The sequence below is a fragment of the Panthera onca genome, chromosome E3 (assembly GCF_046562875.1).
Source record: "Panthera onca isolate mPanOnc1 chromosome E3, mPanOnc1 haplotype 2, whole genome shotgun sequence".
Taxonomy (NCBI): domain Eukaryota; kingdom Metazoa; phylum Chordata; class Mammalia; order Carnivora; family Felidae; genus Panthera; species Panthera onca.
Genome location: NC_138354.1, coordinates 13,012,466 through 13,027,972, shown reverse-complemented (window position 1 = coordinate 13,027,972; position 15,507 = coordinate 13,012,466). Strand labels below are relative to the sequence as shown.

Here is a 15,507-nt window from a genome sequence, read left to right as displayed (position 1 = left end):
AGACAAAATATGGAATAATTGTGCCAAGGAACTACAACACTGTGTTTACTTCAAATAAACCTTTTAGCACATCTGTGGTCACTTTTTCAGGCATCTTATTTAAAAATAAGCCAATATAAATCACATTTTTAAATCTTCACTAAGTTTATACAAATTGGTAATAAAAATGCCTTTTCATCAATGAAGTTTCATTTCAATATTAACTTATGAGAATGAAAAGTTCAGATAAGGTCTACTGCTCCTTGGTTTGAACCTTCAAAGAATTCACTCACATAGAAACACAGTCAACACTTGTAGAGATGAAAAGCCCCAGAGAACTGAGTACAGGCAGTCCTTGACTTACAACTCCTGTGTCTGACAAACACTTCCATGAACAAAAAACCTTCTGTCATTCCCAACTGCCACCCCAATATAAGTGCCCAGCAACAATCATCATGGAAAAAAATCTTGTCTTTTGAACACTTCTGGACTATCACTCCACAGTCTACTCTCAGGATCCTTTAAAAACTTTTCTTTTTACTTATCCTGCACTACATTAAATTTTACCTAACTGGAAGTTTTCTCAGTTAAAGGTGTCCTTTTCAAAATATAGGTATTCTCACAGATGGAATCAGCCGTTTCTGACTTCACGTGACTGTGTTTCTCACACGTAACTAAGATCAGACTCACCAAGGCAAAGGACAGTCAGATTTGCAGGGGTGGATGGAGGAAGCCATTTTAAAAAATAGATAAGGCTGATGTGACAGGGGTACACACTAGGGTCAGGGAGCACCAAAAGGAAGCCAGGGGAGTTCCAAAAGGTATAAAACGGGCATGCGCTTCTACGCCATGTAAAGAAGCTGAAGTTGAGCTTGAAAGGAGAGTCCGTGAAAACTCCTCAAGCAAGCAACATGATTCAATTTGCACGTTGTCAAAATGACATTAGAAGGGATTTGGAGGATGGATCGCAGAACAGCGAGACTGGAGGCTAGGTAGAAAGCTACTGTCATAATATAGTCAAGAGAAGGGAGACCTGACCAATGCAGTGACAGAAACGGTGCAAAGTGGTAAATGCAGAGAAACAGACGAGAAACACATGGGACATGAATCGACAGGATGTGCAGATAGGAGGAGGAAGAGGAGTAGGGCTTCCAGGTTTCCGGCACGAGCAGATTAATGGCTTGGATGTCTAGTGGATGGTGCGCACATCAACTAAGGGAGGAAATGAAAGAGAAACAGCAAATTGAGGGCAGCTACTACAGTAGCTGTCAATGAGACACATGTTGAGTTTGAAATGCTTGCAGATGTTCCAGGTGGGAAAAAAAACTGTGATAAGCACCGGGTTTACGAACCTCAAAGCTGAGAAGAAAGGTCTGGGTTGGACATTTAAATGCATTTGTCCATAGCTATAAGGACCAGAACATAAATTCCTCCCATGCAGAGACTTCTGTCATTTTGTTTGTGACACGCACCTAAAATTATGTCTGCCCACAAGAGTGTATTATGGTCAAGAAATACTTAATGACTGGATGCCAAGGGGAAGGGAGGAGCATGAGAGGAGGAGTAAACCTTACAGAACAGTTTTTTGAAAAATTCACTGGGAAACCACCATTTCTAACACTTGCTAAGAAAGTTAGGATTTCCAAACCCCAAAACAGCAATTTACAAATTATCTTTTGTGAGAAAAAATAACTTGCTAGCAAATTGGGAACGGATCTATAATCTCTATACCTGGGATCATTCACTTTACACTCACCGTCAGTGTTTGCACTATAAGTGTTACGATCGCAGTGTCTATGCAAATATTCCTTTTTAATATTTTAGAATATCTGAAGCTCTACTTGCATTAAAAATGACTGTCTACCTCCAAGTAAACAGGAATGACAGAAAGTGAGAGACATTTGGTTTCTTCTTTGTACAGATTAGCTGCACCTCCAGACGGAAACAGGACTTTCCTATACCATGAGTTCCCAGAGTAAGAGGTAACAACTGGGTTTGTAACCATAGCACATCCATTTCTAAAAACTGTACCTGTTCTGGAAACAATGGGCATCCATTAGGATTTTGATAATCTAGTTCTCTAATAATAGTTATTTAATAATAAATAACTGGGCCAGGTAATTCCCAATAAATTGCAGCCGAGACTGCCAAAGCCTGTATTTGTAAAACTAAGAACCCAAGACAAGACAACTAATAAAACAACACAGCACTACATGTAACAGTTACTGATGCCTTTAGTAAGACAGAGTCTTATTCTCAGAAGTTTCTTAAAAAAGCAGAGAGGAGGTCAAGAAAAACAGTGTGGTGGAAAAGAAACCATTTCAAAGGGCCTTCCTACACATATCTGAAGGTATCCATTCTCTAAGAGATGCTCAACCGTGTCTCCCTTCAAACTGCACTTTATCCACCCAGATGCCTCCCTCACGCTAAGACTTCTGCACGAGGCCAGGGTGGCTCTGCCAAGCTGTGCACGCATCAGGGCAGCCACGGTACACACATCCTTTCTGTTATGTCAGAGTCTCTGGTATAACGTTCACACACAAAGGATGCTCAGTAAATGTTTGCTGACCAAGCAAGTATGTGGAGAACGAGTTAATTAAGCCACCTTATAAAGGACATAAAATTAAACTGTTTTCTAAAGTCAAGATATTTTAGAGAGAGGGCATGTGGGACAACAATTTATAGTGCAAAGACTGCTATTCATGCTTTGATGCTAAAAATAGTTTGTAAGTTTATGGTTAAAAAAAAGAGAGCCCCACACAAATATTTGCATGTACAAGAGTGCTCAGAAAACTCCACCTCACACCCACCCAGCTTCAGCTGTGTCTCTGCCGCTTGGCAGGCTGCTTTCAGATCATCTGTGAAAGGAGGAAGGCTGTAGTTTCCCAAGGCCAGGTCTTCCTGGCTGCCCCAGCCATGGTGCAGCTATCCTGATGGGCTACAACACTGGGAGGACAGACTGCTGATAGCGCCCATGGGAGAAGAGCAGACAGCATCCACCAGGAGGGCAGTGATATCTTGGAATAAGTTTTTGCCTGGTGTGTATGTGTTGATCAGTATCTCATTTTATATTCATATCCCCCAAGAGGGAAACCAAAGGTCACGTTAAATGGGCTTTTTTTTTCCCCGTAAGCAATTAACATTGGAATACAACAAGAGAATGTGATTGGCAACGTCATCAATCAAAAAAATAGTAATCATGCCAAACTTCATTCAATTATTAAGCACTTTCTTAGGTGCCAGGCAATGTCCAACAAACAGACAGACATAAGGGTGGAGAAAATGGATACAATACTTTCTTTCAGGAGAGCCAGGATTCTAGCAGAAGAGGCACACACGAAAGAAGAATACAGGAAAAAAAAAAGTGTAAATTATGCTAAGCGTTAGAAATAAAAAGGATGGGTGTAAAGGACAGAGGACTAAAGGCAAAACCTGGGGTGAATAGGGTCAGGAAGAGTCCCTCTGAGCAGATGACATTTCAGCTCAGTACCAAAGGGCGAGAAAGAGCTCATGATGCAAAGAGCAGGGGAAAGACCACTTCAGCTGGAGGGAACAGCACGTGTAAGGTAACCACAGTGGCAAAGAACCTGACGTGTCAGACGAAGGAAGGTCCGAGGGCAGGCGCCAGTGAGAGACAGAGGCTAACAGGTGCTGCAGTGAAGAAAGGGAGTTGCAAAACCAAGTGCTGTAGCTCACAGGAGACTGAATTTTAATTTGAATACGTGGAGAAGCCAGTAAGAGGACTTACATCTGGGAATAATATGATCCAATGCTTATTTTTAAAGGATCACACTGGCTGGGATATAAAGAATACATTGAAAGGGTTCAAGAATGAAAATGGGAAACATGAGTTTTTTCAAGGCAGGGACAGCTGAGGATTTCAAGAGTTTTACCTTTCTACATGCGACACAAGCCTGGACCCCTCGTGGAGTCACAGAGCAATATCCTCAGACAGTTTGGGTTTAGGTGGGGACAACGACATGTACACAGCCACTCTAAGAGTACAAAATGAAAAAAGGTCAAAAGCGAATGAATTATAAATAGAGTGACCACACAAGCCAGTTTTCCAGGAAGTCCTGATTCGTGCTTATGGTTCCTAGGTAATTTTTTTTTTTATTATTTTTTATTTTTTTTTTATTTTTTAAACTGTTTTCTTTTTTTTTTTCCTTTAACGTTTATTTATTTTCGAGACAGAGACAGAGCATGAACAGGGGAGGGGGCAGAGAGAGAGGGAGACACAGAATCAGAAGCAGGCTCCAGGCTCTGAGCCATCAGCCCAGAGCCCGACGCGGGGCTCGAACTCACGGTCTGTGAGATCGTGACCTGAGCTGAAGTCGGACGCTTAACCGACTGAGCCACCCGGGCACCCCGGTTCCTAGGTAATTATTAATTGTGCCCTCTTTCACGCTCAGAAATGTCCTATATTAGGTGAGAAATTCTGGGGTCACCCTAGTTATAAACAAAGGATTGTGGGAGTTTTGAAAAAAATACATTTAATTCTGAAGGAAAAAATCATTAAAAGCTTCAAGCAATAAGCGTCTCTGAGGCAGTTGCTGAAAGACAAATGTGACAGTTGGAAAAGGCTGTTCTAAACAAGGTGAACAGCATAAGCACAGTGTGGAGAAAGCACGGGGCTCATGCAAATAACAGCAACCATAGCTGCAGTGTGGTGTTCATGGAGCGCAGCGGGGTAGGACAGAAACAAGAACAGCAAGCCGGGCACACTCAGTTAGGACCTAACATCTCCTCCTACAGTAATGGGCTGATGTTTCATTTAGTTGGCTCTGGATGTCCCCTGAAATACCTTTAATGAGAGAGTACAACGTCAATGAGTGAAACATTGCTGAACCATCTTATCGAACCACCCGATAAGATGATAAGCATAAATGTTGACTGAAAAGGGCCACCACGGTCAAGAGAGCAGGGAACCGGGAGGTGGAAAGGGCACTTGTAACTTTGGGAGCAAACCTAAGTGGTTTCCCACGCAATTCTGTCTGTCTGGGTCGGGAAGCAGGCTCCAGATGCTGTCTGGAAGATGAAAACCAAAGAGCTGAAGGTCTAGCCTGAAGGCAGGCTCAAAGGCAGGAAGGGAAAGAGAAAGATGAGCTGCTAGGTTGGAAAAGGAGGTGGAGAAGAGCAGGGTCAGAATCCTGGGGAAAGGTTATTTCAAGTCCACATCCTTCCCTTAAAACAGTGCGGTCTGTCAGTGCGTCTCCTCACTCAACCTGCGGAACCCAGGGAGCAGGGGACAGATACCCCCATGCGGTTGGCACACATGACTGACTGCACCCCTCCATGCCTCTGTCCGTCCTCCCCCCTGCTCTGTTCACGTGACAAATACAGATTTAGAGTTTTCATATGCGGACGTGAGAAGCAGGTGACGATAAATTTTGCAAGCGGGCTGCTTAACTCTTTATTATACCACCTTTCCATTAGAAAATAGACTTGTCTGCTTTAAAAAGCTTGACAGCGATCATCTCTATGTCGCACAGGGGAACTCTAGGACGAACTCTGCGTGTTTAACGGAAAGCGTACCAGGGCTGCTTCGTTTTCAGAAAGCACCATTCAACCTTCCAGCAATGCGTGCTGGCCCGTTACCCCGCTTTATATTCCACCTGAGCGTCAGGGGCTCTTCTCATCACTTTCATTACTTCTCAGGGAAGCCAAAGGATAGTACTTCTATTTAAAATCCAAAGCTGTTACTAGGGGTCTTACTCGTACAGGGTGGCAGTTTCGTTAGCAACTACTCAGTAGATCATTCGGCACTCAGCTCCAGGGGAACAGCCTGTCTGGCCTCAGAGCACAATCAGTGCATTAAAAACAAATACTACCTACTGTTGACACACCTCGGGCAGCTGTTAAATCCTAAGTGTAGGTTCTGCTACTTAAACAAAAATTCTTCGGAGGACCTTCATTCTGTTTGGTTTCAGGAAGGAAAATATTTCCCTTTGAATTTGTTGAGCCCAAACCAGAAATTCAAGTATAACATTTTATTATACTGAAGCTTTCTTGGTAATGGAGAAAACAGTTAATGGTCTTCAGCCCCCACCAACGCATAGCCAGAATTATCAGATCTCACTCACACTTGCCCCCTAACACCACCAGTTTTTTAAATATGGAGTACTCACACAACTTACAGACCAATGTAGTGCTGAAAACAGAGAAATATGCAGAATGAAAAATGTCCCGTTACCATATGTATAAAAAGCTGCGTTATTTGAGGGAGCTGGTAGATTTACAGAGAAAGGAATATAACATAATTGTTCTACCAAAGGGATATTCCAGTACACTCCTACTAAAAAGCAGTCATTTTGAAAACATAATTTTTTGTAATATAATGTCTATAGCATTTAGAAGAAATATTTCTTTTTGCCAGTTTGGGGAAAAAAAAACACCTTAATTGGCAAATACACAGAACATGAATAGATCCTAGTATTGATAAATTATTTTCACACAAGAAGTGGTTTAAAAATTTAAGATTTGTTACCAGTTTTGCAAACAGCATAGTACTGTTCCTTTTCCCTTTTCTAAAAATAAGCAATAGGACAAGTCAGTTCACTTGCAAGTCTGATTCTCGGCAGCACGTGCACTGGAGTCACCTGAGGAAGCTGGTGCCACATTCTGGCCCCCACCCAAGGGACTCTGGCTCCACACAGGGGTGATGCCTGGGAGTGTGTCTGCTAACAAGACCCCTGGAGCTGTCCCGACATAGGTGGTCCAAAGACCACCCTTCGAGAAACATTATTCTGTATGTTCCCTATCCACACAGCTAATTGCCTCTCAATCTAATTACAGCCAATCTCAGCCACTCAGAACCATCACCAGCAATTAGGACCTGTCCAGGTTTGTATTACATGATTTCAAGACCTATGACACGAGCACTTCCTGAGCAAATGCAGGTGCAGCGGTCACAGAATGACCCGCCACATCTGTGTCCCTGGAGGCAGACGCGAGGGCAAAGTGGCAGCTTCTGCAGAGCTGTGACCAATGACTGCAGGCTGTGTCTCAGCGGGCCACAAGGCAGGGCTCCTAAAAGATACCAGGTGGGCCCTGACAGACTTGCCCGTGTTTGTGAGCCATTCTGGTGTCCTCTCCATGTGTGTTTATGAGTACTAGGGTAAGGATGTGCACAGAGCCCTAGGTGGGTAAAGACCCAGAGCTCTTGCAAGACTTTCTTATATCTGCTTGACATAGAAAATTTATCAATACTTGCATCAATAGGCAATGCTCTAGAATCATTTAGAATACCAAAAATAGGTTCTTTAAAACATCATTAGGACCCAGCAGTAACTCAAGTACATTAAAACAGCTGGGTTCCCATGGTAAGGCAGGTCTAGTGGGACTGAGGGTTAAGCACAGCAAAGGGTGTGCCATCAGGTCCCCACAGCCCGAGCTTCAGGGACTGTCTAAAAGCAAGTATCAGTCCTACTCAAACAGAGCACAGAATTTAGTGCAGTTCTGTCTCAGAAAGTATTCACTGAAATGAAATGTTCAAGGGAAAGCTAAAAAGAATGGTAATATTGTATCTATCTTCATATTTAATTAAAAAGATAGCTAACAATACTTCCAAGAGGGAGGTCATTCCTTGTTCAGCACAAGATTCCTCTGTGCAAAACTATTTTCAGAATGGCCAATACAATAATTTGGCATATCAACACTTACAAAAGCTACCATTTCAGAAATGCTACTGACGCTTTAGCTGACAACTCTGAAGATGAGGTATAAATGACAATCCCACAGCTGGAAGCAGTCATAAGAGAATCAAGAACATCATCCACTGGCAAAGTCCAATCAAATCAACCACCTTCCTCTTCCCTCATTGTGCCCAGAGGCCCCCAAATGCCCTCAACAGAATGGTATCATAGGAAAAGGTTTATAGGAAGGAAAGTTCTATGCGAGACCTTGTATATAATATCTCAAGGTTCAAGAGATCAGATAATCATTTTCTCCTGCACAGAGAAGAGCAGAGGAAAAAGGAAGGATGATGTCCTACAAAAAACTAACGGAGAGAACAAGATGTCAGCAGACTTAAAATAAGAACCTTACGCAGTTATTCACATTTAACAAGAACCACACAAAGGTGAGCCATGGGCAGATGGCTTGGTTTCCAGCCCAGTGAGTGCACATTTGGCTCTCTGGGCAGGATGAGGCAGTCAGCTCTGCCTAGGAGCACACACCGAGTCTTCAAATGCACCTTTGGCTTTTCCTCCTTGGAAAAAGAATTACAAATTGGGCATCAAGACATCCGACAGTTCTCAGGCAACATTTACCACAGAGAGCTGCCTGTGCCTGCCTTAGAGCCCACCCACAATTTCATTTTCAATTAGCAGCTCCTCGAAAGGCAGTAATGAAAGCAGTTGCTAAAGAGCATTCAGATGTCACTGAAAGACTGCAAACCCAAACTGTAAATAGCACATTGTGAGTCGCCTGTCACCACCATCAACTCCCACGGGAATCTCGCAACATGTGGCTATCACAGCCATCTGCTCGGCTCCCCACCACCACCACTGCAAACCACACAGCCACCCACCCACTCCCACCTCCCACTCACTACCTGTCATGTGCAGGCTTGTGTGGAGACGGGAGGGCTGTGAGCGGAGATTAGAATGCAGAACGCATGGAGGCTTGTTTCACATTTTTGCAACTAAGATCTGGCCATGTGCGGATAACATCGTATCATCAGAAGAGGGAAAAACTTAAAATTAAATGAACACAAAATGCAGTCTTAAATAAAGAAAGGAAGTCCTATCAGCCCCCAGCAACTATCAGAAGTGTGGTGTAAAGGGAAAACACACTCCCTCGGTCTCCGATCACCCACACCATAGGAATTTATGGTGGACAGAGCTGAAAACCATTTCTCTGGCTTGAACCTTCTTACTCCTCTAACAATATGTAGGATTTAAAAAAAATTTTTTATTAATGTTTGTTTATTTTTGAGAGAGATTGGGCATGAGTAGGGGAGGGGCAGAGAGAAAGGGAGACGCAGAATCTGAAACAAGGTCCAGGCTCTGAACTGTCAGCACAGAGCCCGGCGCGAGGCCCAAACTCACCGACCGAGCCACCCAGATGCCCCACGACATACAGAATTTAAATGGGCCTTAATAAAGTTCCGTGCATACACACATATAACATATTCTTACTCTGGGATTTAGAGAGTACCACTGTTGTTTCTTTTTTTTCAATGGAGCCATTTCTATAGGTCTCAGGATCACTCAACCATTTTTTAAATTGCATGCAGATCCTTTTCCAGTTTAGCCTGTCTTGTCTCTGTAGGTTTTGTTTTATGAGGTGGTAGTCAATGTGCTATGTCCTCTTTTAGTCCATTTTTACCAAATTTTTAATTAAATATTATCTATGTCACTTGGGTTTAGATTTATTCCTGGTCACATCACTCCAAACATCTGTCTCACTGAGGTCAAATGACGCTTATTATCACTCTTACCAACATCCAGGACTGGTGGAATATATCCCAGACAACAAGCTAAGGAGACAGGAGACACAAAACCAGAATTCTAGATCTTAAAAAAAAAAAAACAAAAAACCTGTCGCTGTCTCCAAATGCCCAAATTAAAACAACAAAAACATTCATGTAACTTGCTACTGTGTTAGTCCCATGTTTTCCAAATACCTCCAATACAATACACACCTAATTCTGAACAGAGACAAGCCTGGATTGTGGGTTCCTCGAGATATCAAAATCTGACATCTTACCCTTATTTCGAGTTAATCAACATTCCAAGAGCAGTTATAAGCCAGTCTTTCTCCTCCCAACCTTTTATTAGCTGTTTTTATTCCTCTTTCTGTAGTTTAAGCAAAGGGGAAAAAAATAATGTGCAACTTAAATTCATCAGCAGGAAAAACAGAGGATTTTATTTACTATCTCAGTTTGTAACCTTCATGTGACAACACAATTTTTGAAAAAAGCAAATGAAATTCCAAGAACACACTGAACATGAAAGTCCCAAGTATGAAATAAAAACGGTTTAACTGCAGCTCAATGTCTTGACACTAGCTCAATGTACCTCCAGTCATTTAACCGCTATAACGAATGTATTTATGAAAGAGGACCTCACGAGGTTCACAGGTCTTTTCATTACCAAAGTATAATCCCTAATTGCATTAGTGTTTCAAATGTTCTGATTTCCAGAAATTTGTAGGCTCTTGAGTCAAGCTGGATAAATACCTGTGTGATTTCAGGCTGGATTTCTACCCAAAACTAATTAGCCGTCTTCCGAAATAGGACTTGAACTGGATCTGTTTAATCAAAGTTGCACGTTATAAATCCTCCTTTGCAAGTTAATTTCTACTAGTAACAATGTCACAAAGCAGTCGTCACACAACCTGAGTCAGTCACACTGAAATAAAGGATCAGCTTCCGATAGTGAACGCTCTCATCGGGACCGAGCATGGGCAGAGACAGACCGCTCTAGCAGGATGGATGGAAGCACAGGTGATGGCTCAGTCACCTGGGCCCTTCCGTGCCACCAACACAGCCACCTTATTCCACATAAGGCCAACATGCAAAGGCAATACAAAAAGCAGATGCAACCACAACAGCTCTAACTTTAAAGACTCGGCATCGGGATCAGTCCCTCTTCTTCCTAGACATCAGAATACATTTTTGGTTTCTACAGTGTCAGCTATAAATTCTCCACATAGTCTGATTCCACCATACTAGATTTTCAAAGAGAGGACCCAACTTCCACTCCTTACAAGCACCCACATCAACTTGTATAAAGATTTTTAAACCACACAAGCCATTCTCATCAGCAAAGTTAGAGTCTACCTGCTAGGGTCCTGAAATATTCCCAAATCCCTTTACTTCCCTCTCAAATGGTATCCTCCTGTGGCGAGAAGCAATCTCAGTAGGTTGCCTCTTTGTCTCAGAAATCCCATCCTTAGCTGAACGCCTTTTTAGAAACTGAAATTCAGTTAGGAGGGAGACTCTGTGGTTTATTTTGATGATCCATTCTGGTATCTGTTTGTTGTAAGAGTTCATATGGCCTAAAAATTCCTCCTAGTTCATTTAAGCCTATTTCCTCTGGTTCAGTTCCTACTAGAGAGAGAAAAGGCAGGCTAATGGACTAAATGGAAGTTCAGGAACACCGATTCTGAGCCAAATCTGAGAGTTCTCCTAACTCCCATTAACTTTTCCTCATTGCTTCTCTATTTTTAAAACTCCTTTGCTCTCTGTGTTTTCAACTACAAAGTAGTAAAATTTTAAATCCTCTCCTGTGGTCTAGAAGTGAGATATACTGAAAGAAAACTCAACGCCCTGGGAAGAGTTACATTTTCCAAAAATGCTTCTGAGGAAGTCCTAAGTTGGCTAGAGGGTTTGGCCGTGGGTCACTTCATTGTGTCCCTTAGCAGTTTCACTGTGACTTAGTCTGGCAGGTAGAGAATCAGGCTCCTTACACAGACAACCTGGGCAGCTCTGTTCTGGTTTCCCAGTGCCAAGTCTAAGTAAAGAGGGGGACAAAAACTCTACCACACATCTTTACTAGTACTTTTTTAAAAGTACTAGTTAAAAATTAAAAGCTAAAACTGTTTAAATATAATGTCTGAATGTTCCCATCATGAGCAAATAGTTCTGTGCAGGATATATATAAGGCTAGGGGGTCAGAAAGACATGCATTCTTTTGTAAAACTTAACTTATTCCTCTTTTCCTTTTTAAAACCCCCTTTGGAAATTAAGGAGAATGTTCAAACCTACCATATAAAAAGGTGCTGCCATTTTAAAAGACAGCTGCCAGCGCAGCATCCTCTACGTGAGTATGTATTTATACTTAACAACATAATCCAACAAGTAAGTTCCACTGGGGTGGTTAAGTGCCAGTTAAAAAGCTTTCTTTTCCCAGTATGAGAAAATACCACAAGAATTGAGGTTTCATAATCAGGCAAGAGAAGGAAAAAGCAGCTTGATTTTAGAACTACGCATCTCTCTTATAAAAGTATATAATTGCACTCTCCTGGTAAAAAGATTAGTTGCCTTCAACGGTTTTTCAGAAAAAAAAAAAAAAAATCTTATTATTTCCTCTCCATGAAGGAGTAACATCTTCCCATAATTACAGGAAAGCTGTGCATTAAGGTGCCTGCTCAGGAAGTACCATTTCCTAATAAGATGCAAACCTAATCCACTCTCACCAAGTCAAAAATAAAGACGAAATTCTCACCTCCTACGGCCCTCTTTCCTCTGTAGTTCTTCCGATTATAACTCCCTCAGTAAGAGGCACTAAGCAACAATCCATTAATTTTGAAATTCTCCTCAAGGACATTCTCATCTCAAGGCCCCCTCCCAGTTAAGATGGTCAGATTCAGCTACTTTATCTGGTAGGAGGCAAAGGCAAGGGAAAAAGTAACTGTGATGTGTCCATGCATCTAGCACAACAGGAAAGCAACGTCCAGTACCGTTAGCACAAGCTTTTGAGCATGTGCTGTGGCCCTTAAGCACCTGTGTGTGTCATCTTTTACCCGTGATCACACAACAGAGAGCACCTGTCTGGGCAACACACACGTAGCCATGCCTCTGCCTCCCACTTTTCTCTTTTAAATGACTTCACACAATTATCAACTAGAGACTCCGAACTGAAATACACTCAGACCTCCTGCAGTCTTCCTTTATAGACCTTGAAAACATTATGTGTCTCTGTGTTGTTCATCAATTTAAAGAACCATGGAACTCAGAGAGAGGAGCTTGAGAAATCACCTAGGCCAAACCCCTCACCTTCCAGCAACACACAGCGATTTGTTCAAGGTTTCGAAATAGTACATGTGTTTCTAGGAAGACTACAATTGAAAAGTATTAGAGCTTTATTCCAGTTATCAACTTCTGCTTCCCTTCCTACTAGAAACACAACACTCGATTTGGGGAGTATATTTTGGCATCAACACACTGAAGATAAGAAAAACACCACTTGTTTTGAAAACTCTTACATTGACCAGAAAGGTACGATTCATTCTTTCCTTCTCCATGATTCATAAGGAGTGAGTCAAAATAATTGCTTTTCAAATATTTTGCCTAAAAGAAGGATAGCTTTGATTTCAAGTGCCATTTTGTACCAGAAGGATGACCATTAGAACCAAAAGCTACCTGAATCTGAGACATACAAGTCCTGGCCTTCTTTGATGATCACACGAGGACGAGGGAGAAAGAAGAATTTTGAGCACAGAGAGTGGAAAAGTCAAATGAAGTCTGGGATTAGAGAGTCAAGGATGAGGAACCAGAGTTTACTGTAGACTCAGGATTAAATTGGTTTCTTGTTTGGAAGGTAGGAAGCCTTCCTCCAACCCTGTTGGGAGGGAGGGCCTGGGGGAGTGGTAGTGGTCACACTGCAGCCTCTCTCCAGCGGGAAGAATGACCTTTCTCACATACCTCATACAGAGAAGCGTGGGTTGGGAGTCACATATACCACAGGAATATCACCTTTTATAGACCCTAGCCCTTCCTCCCTCACTCCACTCTTTCCACAATTATTTTTAAAATAAAAAAAAGAAATCTTTATACAAATGTGGTTGCGTTCAAGCTTTCCAGCTCTTTCTCTGCCCTCTGAACTTGGTAGTTTATGTTTCTTCTTATGCCTTCATACACCATTTCTGTAACCAAAGTCACTCCCTATGACTTAACTACTCACATAGTTCCTAGAAATACTTGTAAGACCCCCTCCAACCTGTGACCTGGAGTTCTCTTTCTCTTCATGCACAATCCTTATCTCAAACAAAGGAGGCAGAATATACAGGGAAAATAGAGCAATACAAAGAAATCTGGGTCTAAACCCTGGCTCATATCTCATTGTGAGAGGCCTGAGATAAGTCACTTTACCTCTTTGAGATCCAGTTTCCCCATCTGGAAAGTAAACATCTTATCACCCACTACCCGGGGTCATTGTGAGAATGACAGATCATACTCCCTTGTTAATGACTGTAACATGGTATGCATCAGATAAATGTTAATAGTCACTATTACAACACCATTCTGGCATTTCATTTCAGGACACATATGTGCCTTCAGAAAACATTCCCTGTGTGTCAGATGTGGGGACGCTTCCCTGAGATCCTTCTGCATCCACACTGACTGACATCCATCACTTGAGATGTTTTCTCGGCAATATACCTCTCTCATTACCCATCAGGCTGAACTGTGACCCCAGCTCTAATTGCAGAGGCTACATCATATTGAGCCTTTTGCTCTTTCCAATCTTTTCACTAAAAATCACCACCAAAAATTCTCTCTTGATGCTTTAGAAGAATGATTTCCAAACTGGCCTGGCCGTTATCAAATAGGAAATTTCTAAGACCACCAAGTTCTGTGCCTTGCCCCCTAGAGATTAGGTCCTAAGGAGGGGCCAGAAGTGTGTGTTTACTAACACTCATAATATGATTCTAATGATCTGTGAAGCTTTGGAACCACTGTTTTAGAAGATCCCGGATTTCTCCCTCTGCAAAGAAACATCTGCAAACTGGAAATTACCTGTTTGGCTTCTAATTAGCAGCACCTGCTCTGTGAACCACATTCCCTTCCTCTGCTTCCTTCAAGTGATAGTCAATCCCACCCAGTGGTCCCGCCAAAAACAAACAAAACACACCCAGGACACAGGTAACTCAGCTGGCACTAAAGCCTCTGGATTTGTGCAGAAAAAATTGCTATAAACAGCTTCGTTTCTCATTATTAATCTATCTCATGTGGGGATTTCCACAGGCAGAAAGGCTCCCCAAATGCCAAGAGCTGTATTTTCTTGTGGATCACTGAAACCTAATTATTAACAGACCAGTAGGCCCTATCACCAGACTTTCATACAATCAGCAGATCACAAAGACAGTCCTGAATTATGGACTATGAGAACAGCTGAAGAACTGAAAGGCAAATTCGTTTCTTTGCCACTGCTCTCCCACATGCCACAATACTTGAGCTGCTCTGGAAAGCAGAAATCTGATGTAAGGCACTGCCTGCGTGTGGACAAACATTTTTAACACCTCAGAACCTTGAAATCCACAATGTATGTGATCACACCTGCCCGTTCCATTGGTCCCAATTATGAAGATCTCTGCCCTGCCAGCCAGTCTGCCCCACACACCAGTAGCACCAGCATCAAGCTTTGTTGCAGTGAACACATCTGATGACAAGGATACCAACGCTGAAGTTTCAAAAGTAATAAAAACCCTGAGCTTGGCTTGTTTACACAACTCTGAGGGGCAACCCTCCAGCAGCCCAATGAGGACGTCTTCTCCACCTGTCAGGAAGAACCACAGAGGGGCAGGTATCTGAAGCAGGGATCTTCTAGCCACAGAAAAGGACAAACCCACACTTCCTCACCTGTCTGAGTCCCTTCGGCATCTTCTTCCTCTTCCCAAGGTGCTGGCAGAGGTTGCGGTCATTCTCTCGGTCTGAGCTGTAATGATGTGGGTGGCTGAGTCTACTCTTCTTAGAATGAAAGGCCAGGCCGTTAGTAAGTGCTTCTCGTTTCTTCTTGGTCAGAGGGGTCTGGCGTTTCTCCACACGTTCCTGAGGCTTAAGTGCTACATCTTTCTATA

General features: G+C 42.5%; 1 protein-coding gene across 4 annotated transcripts in view; it reads right to left on the bottom strand.

Annotated features, from left to right (window-relative positions):
* Positions 1–15,507, bottom strand: part of AUTS2 (activator of transcription and developmental regulator AUTS2) — a 1,119,628-nt gene that overhangs the window by 827,758 nt on the left and 276,363 nt on the right. For all 4 annotated transcript variants that reach the window (XM_078439965.2, XM_078439967.2, XM_078439968.2 and 1 more), the window contains exon 2: positions 15,290–15,502. In XM_078439965.2, the coding sequence (XP_078296091.1) occupies positions 15,290–15,502 (213 nt within the window). The remainder of the gene's footprint in view (positions 1–15,289; positions 15,503–15,507) is intronic.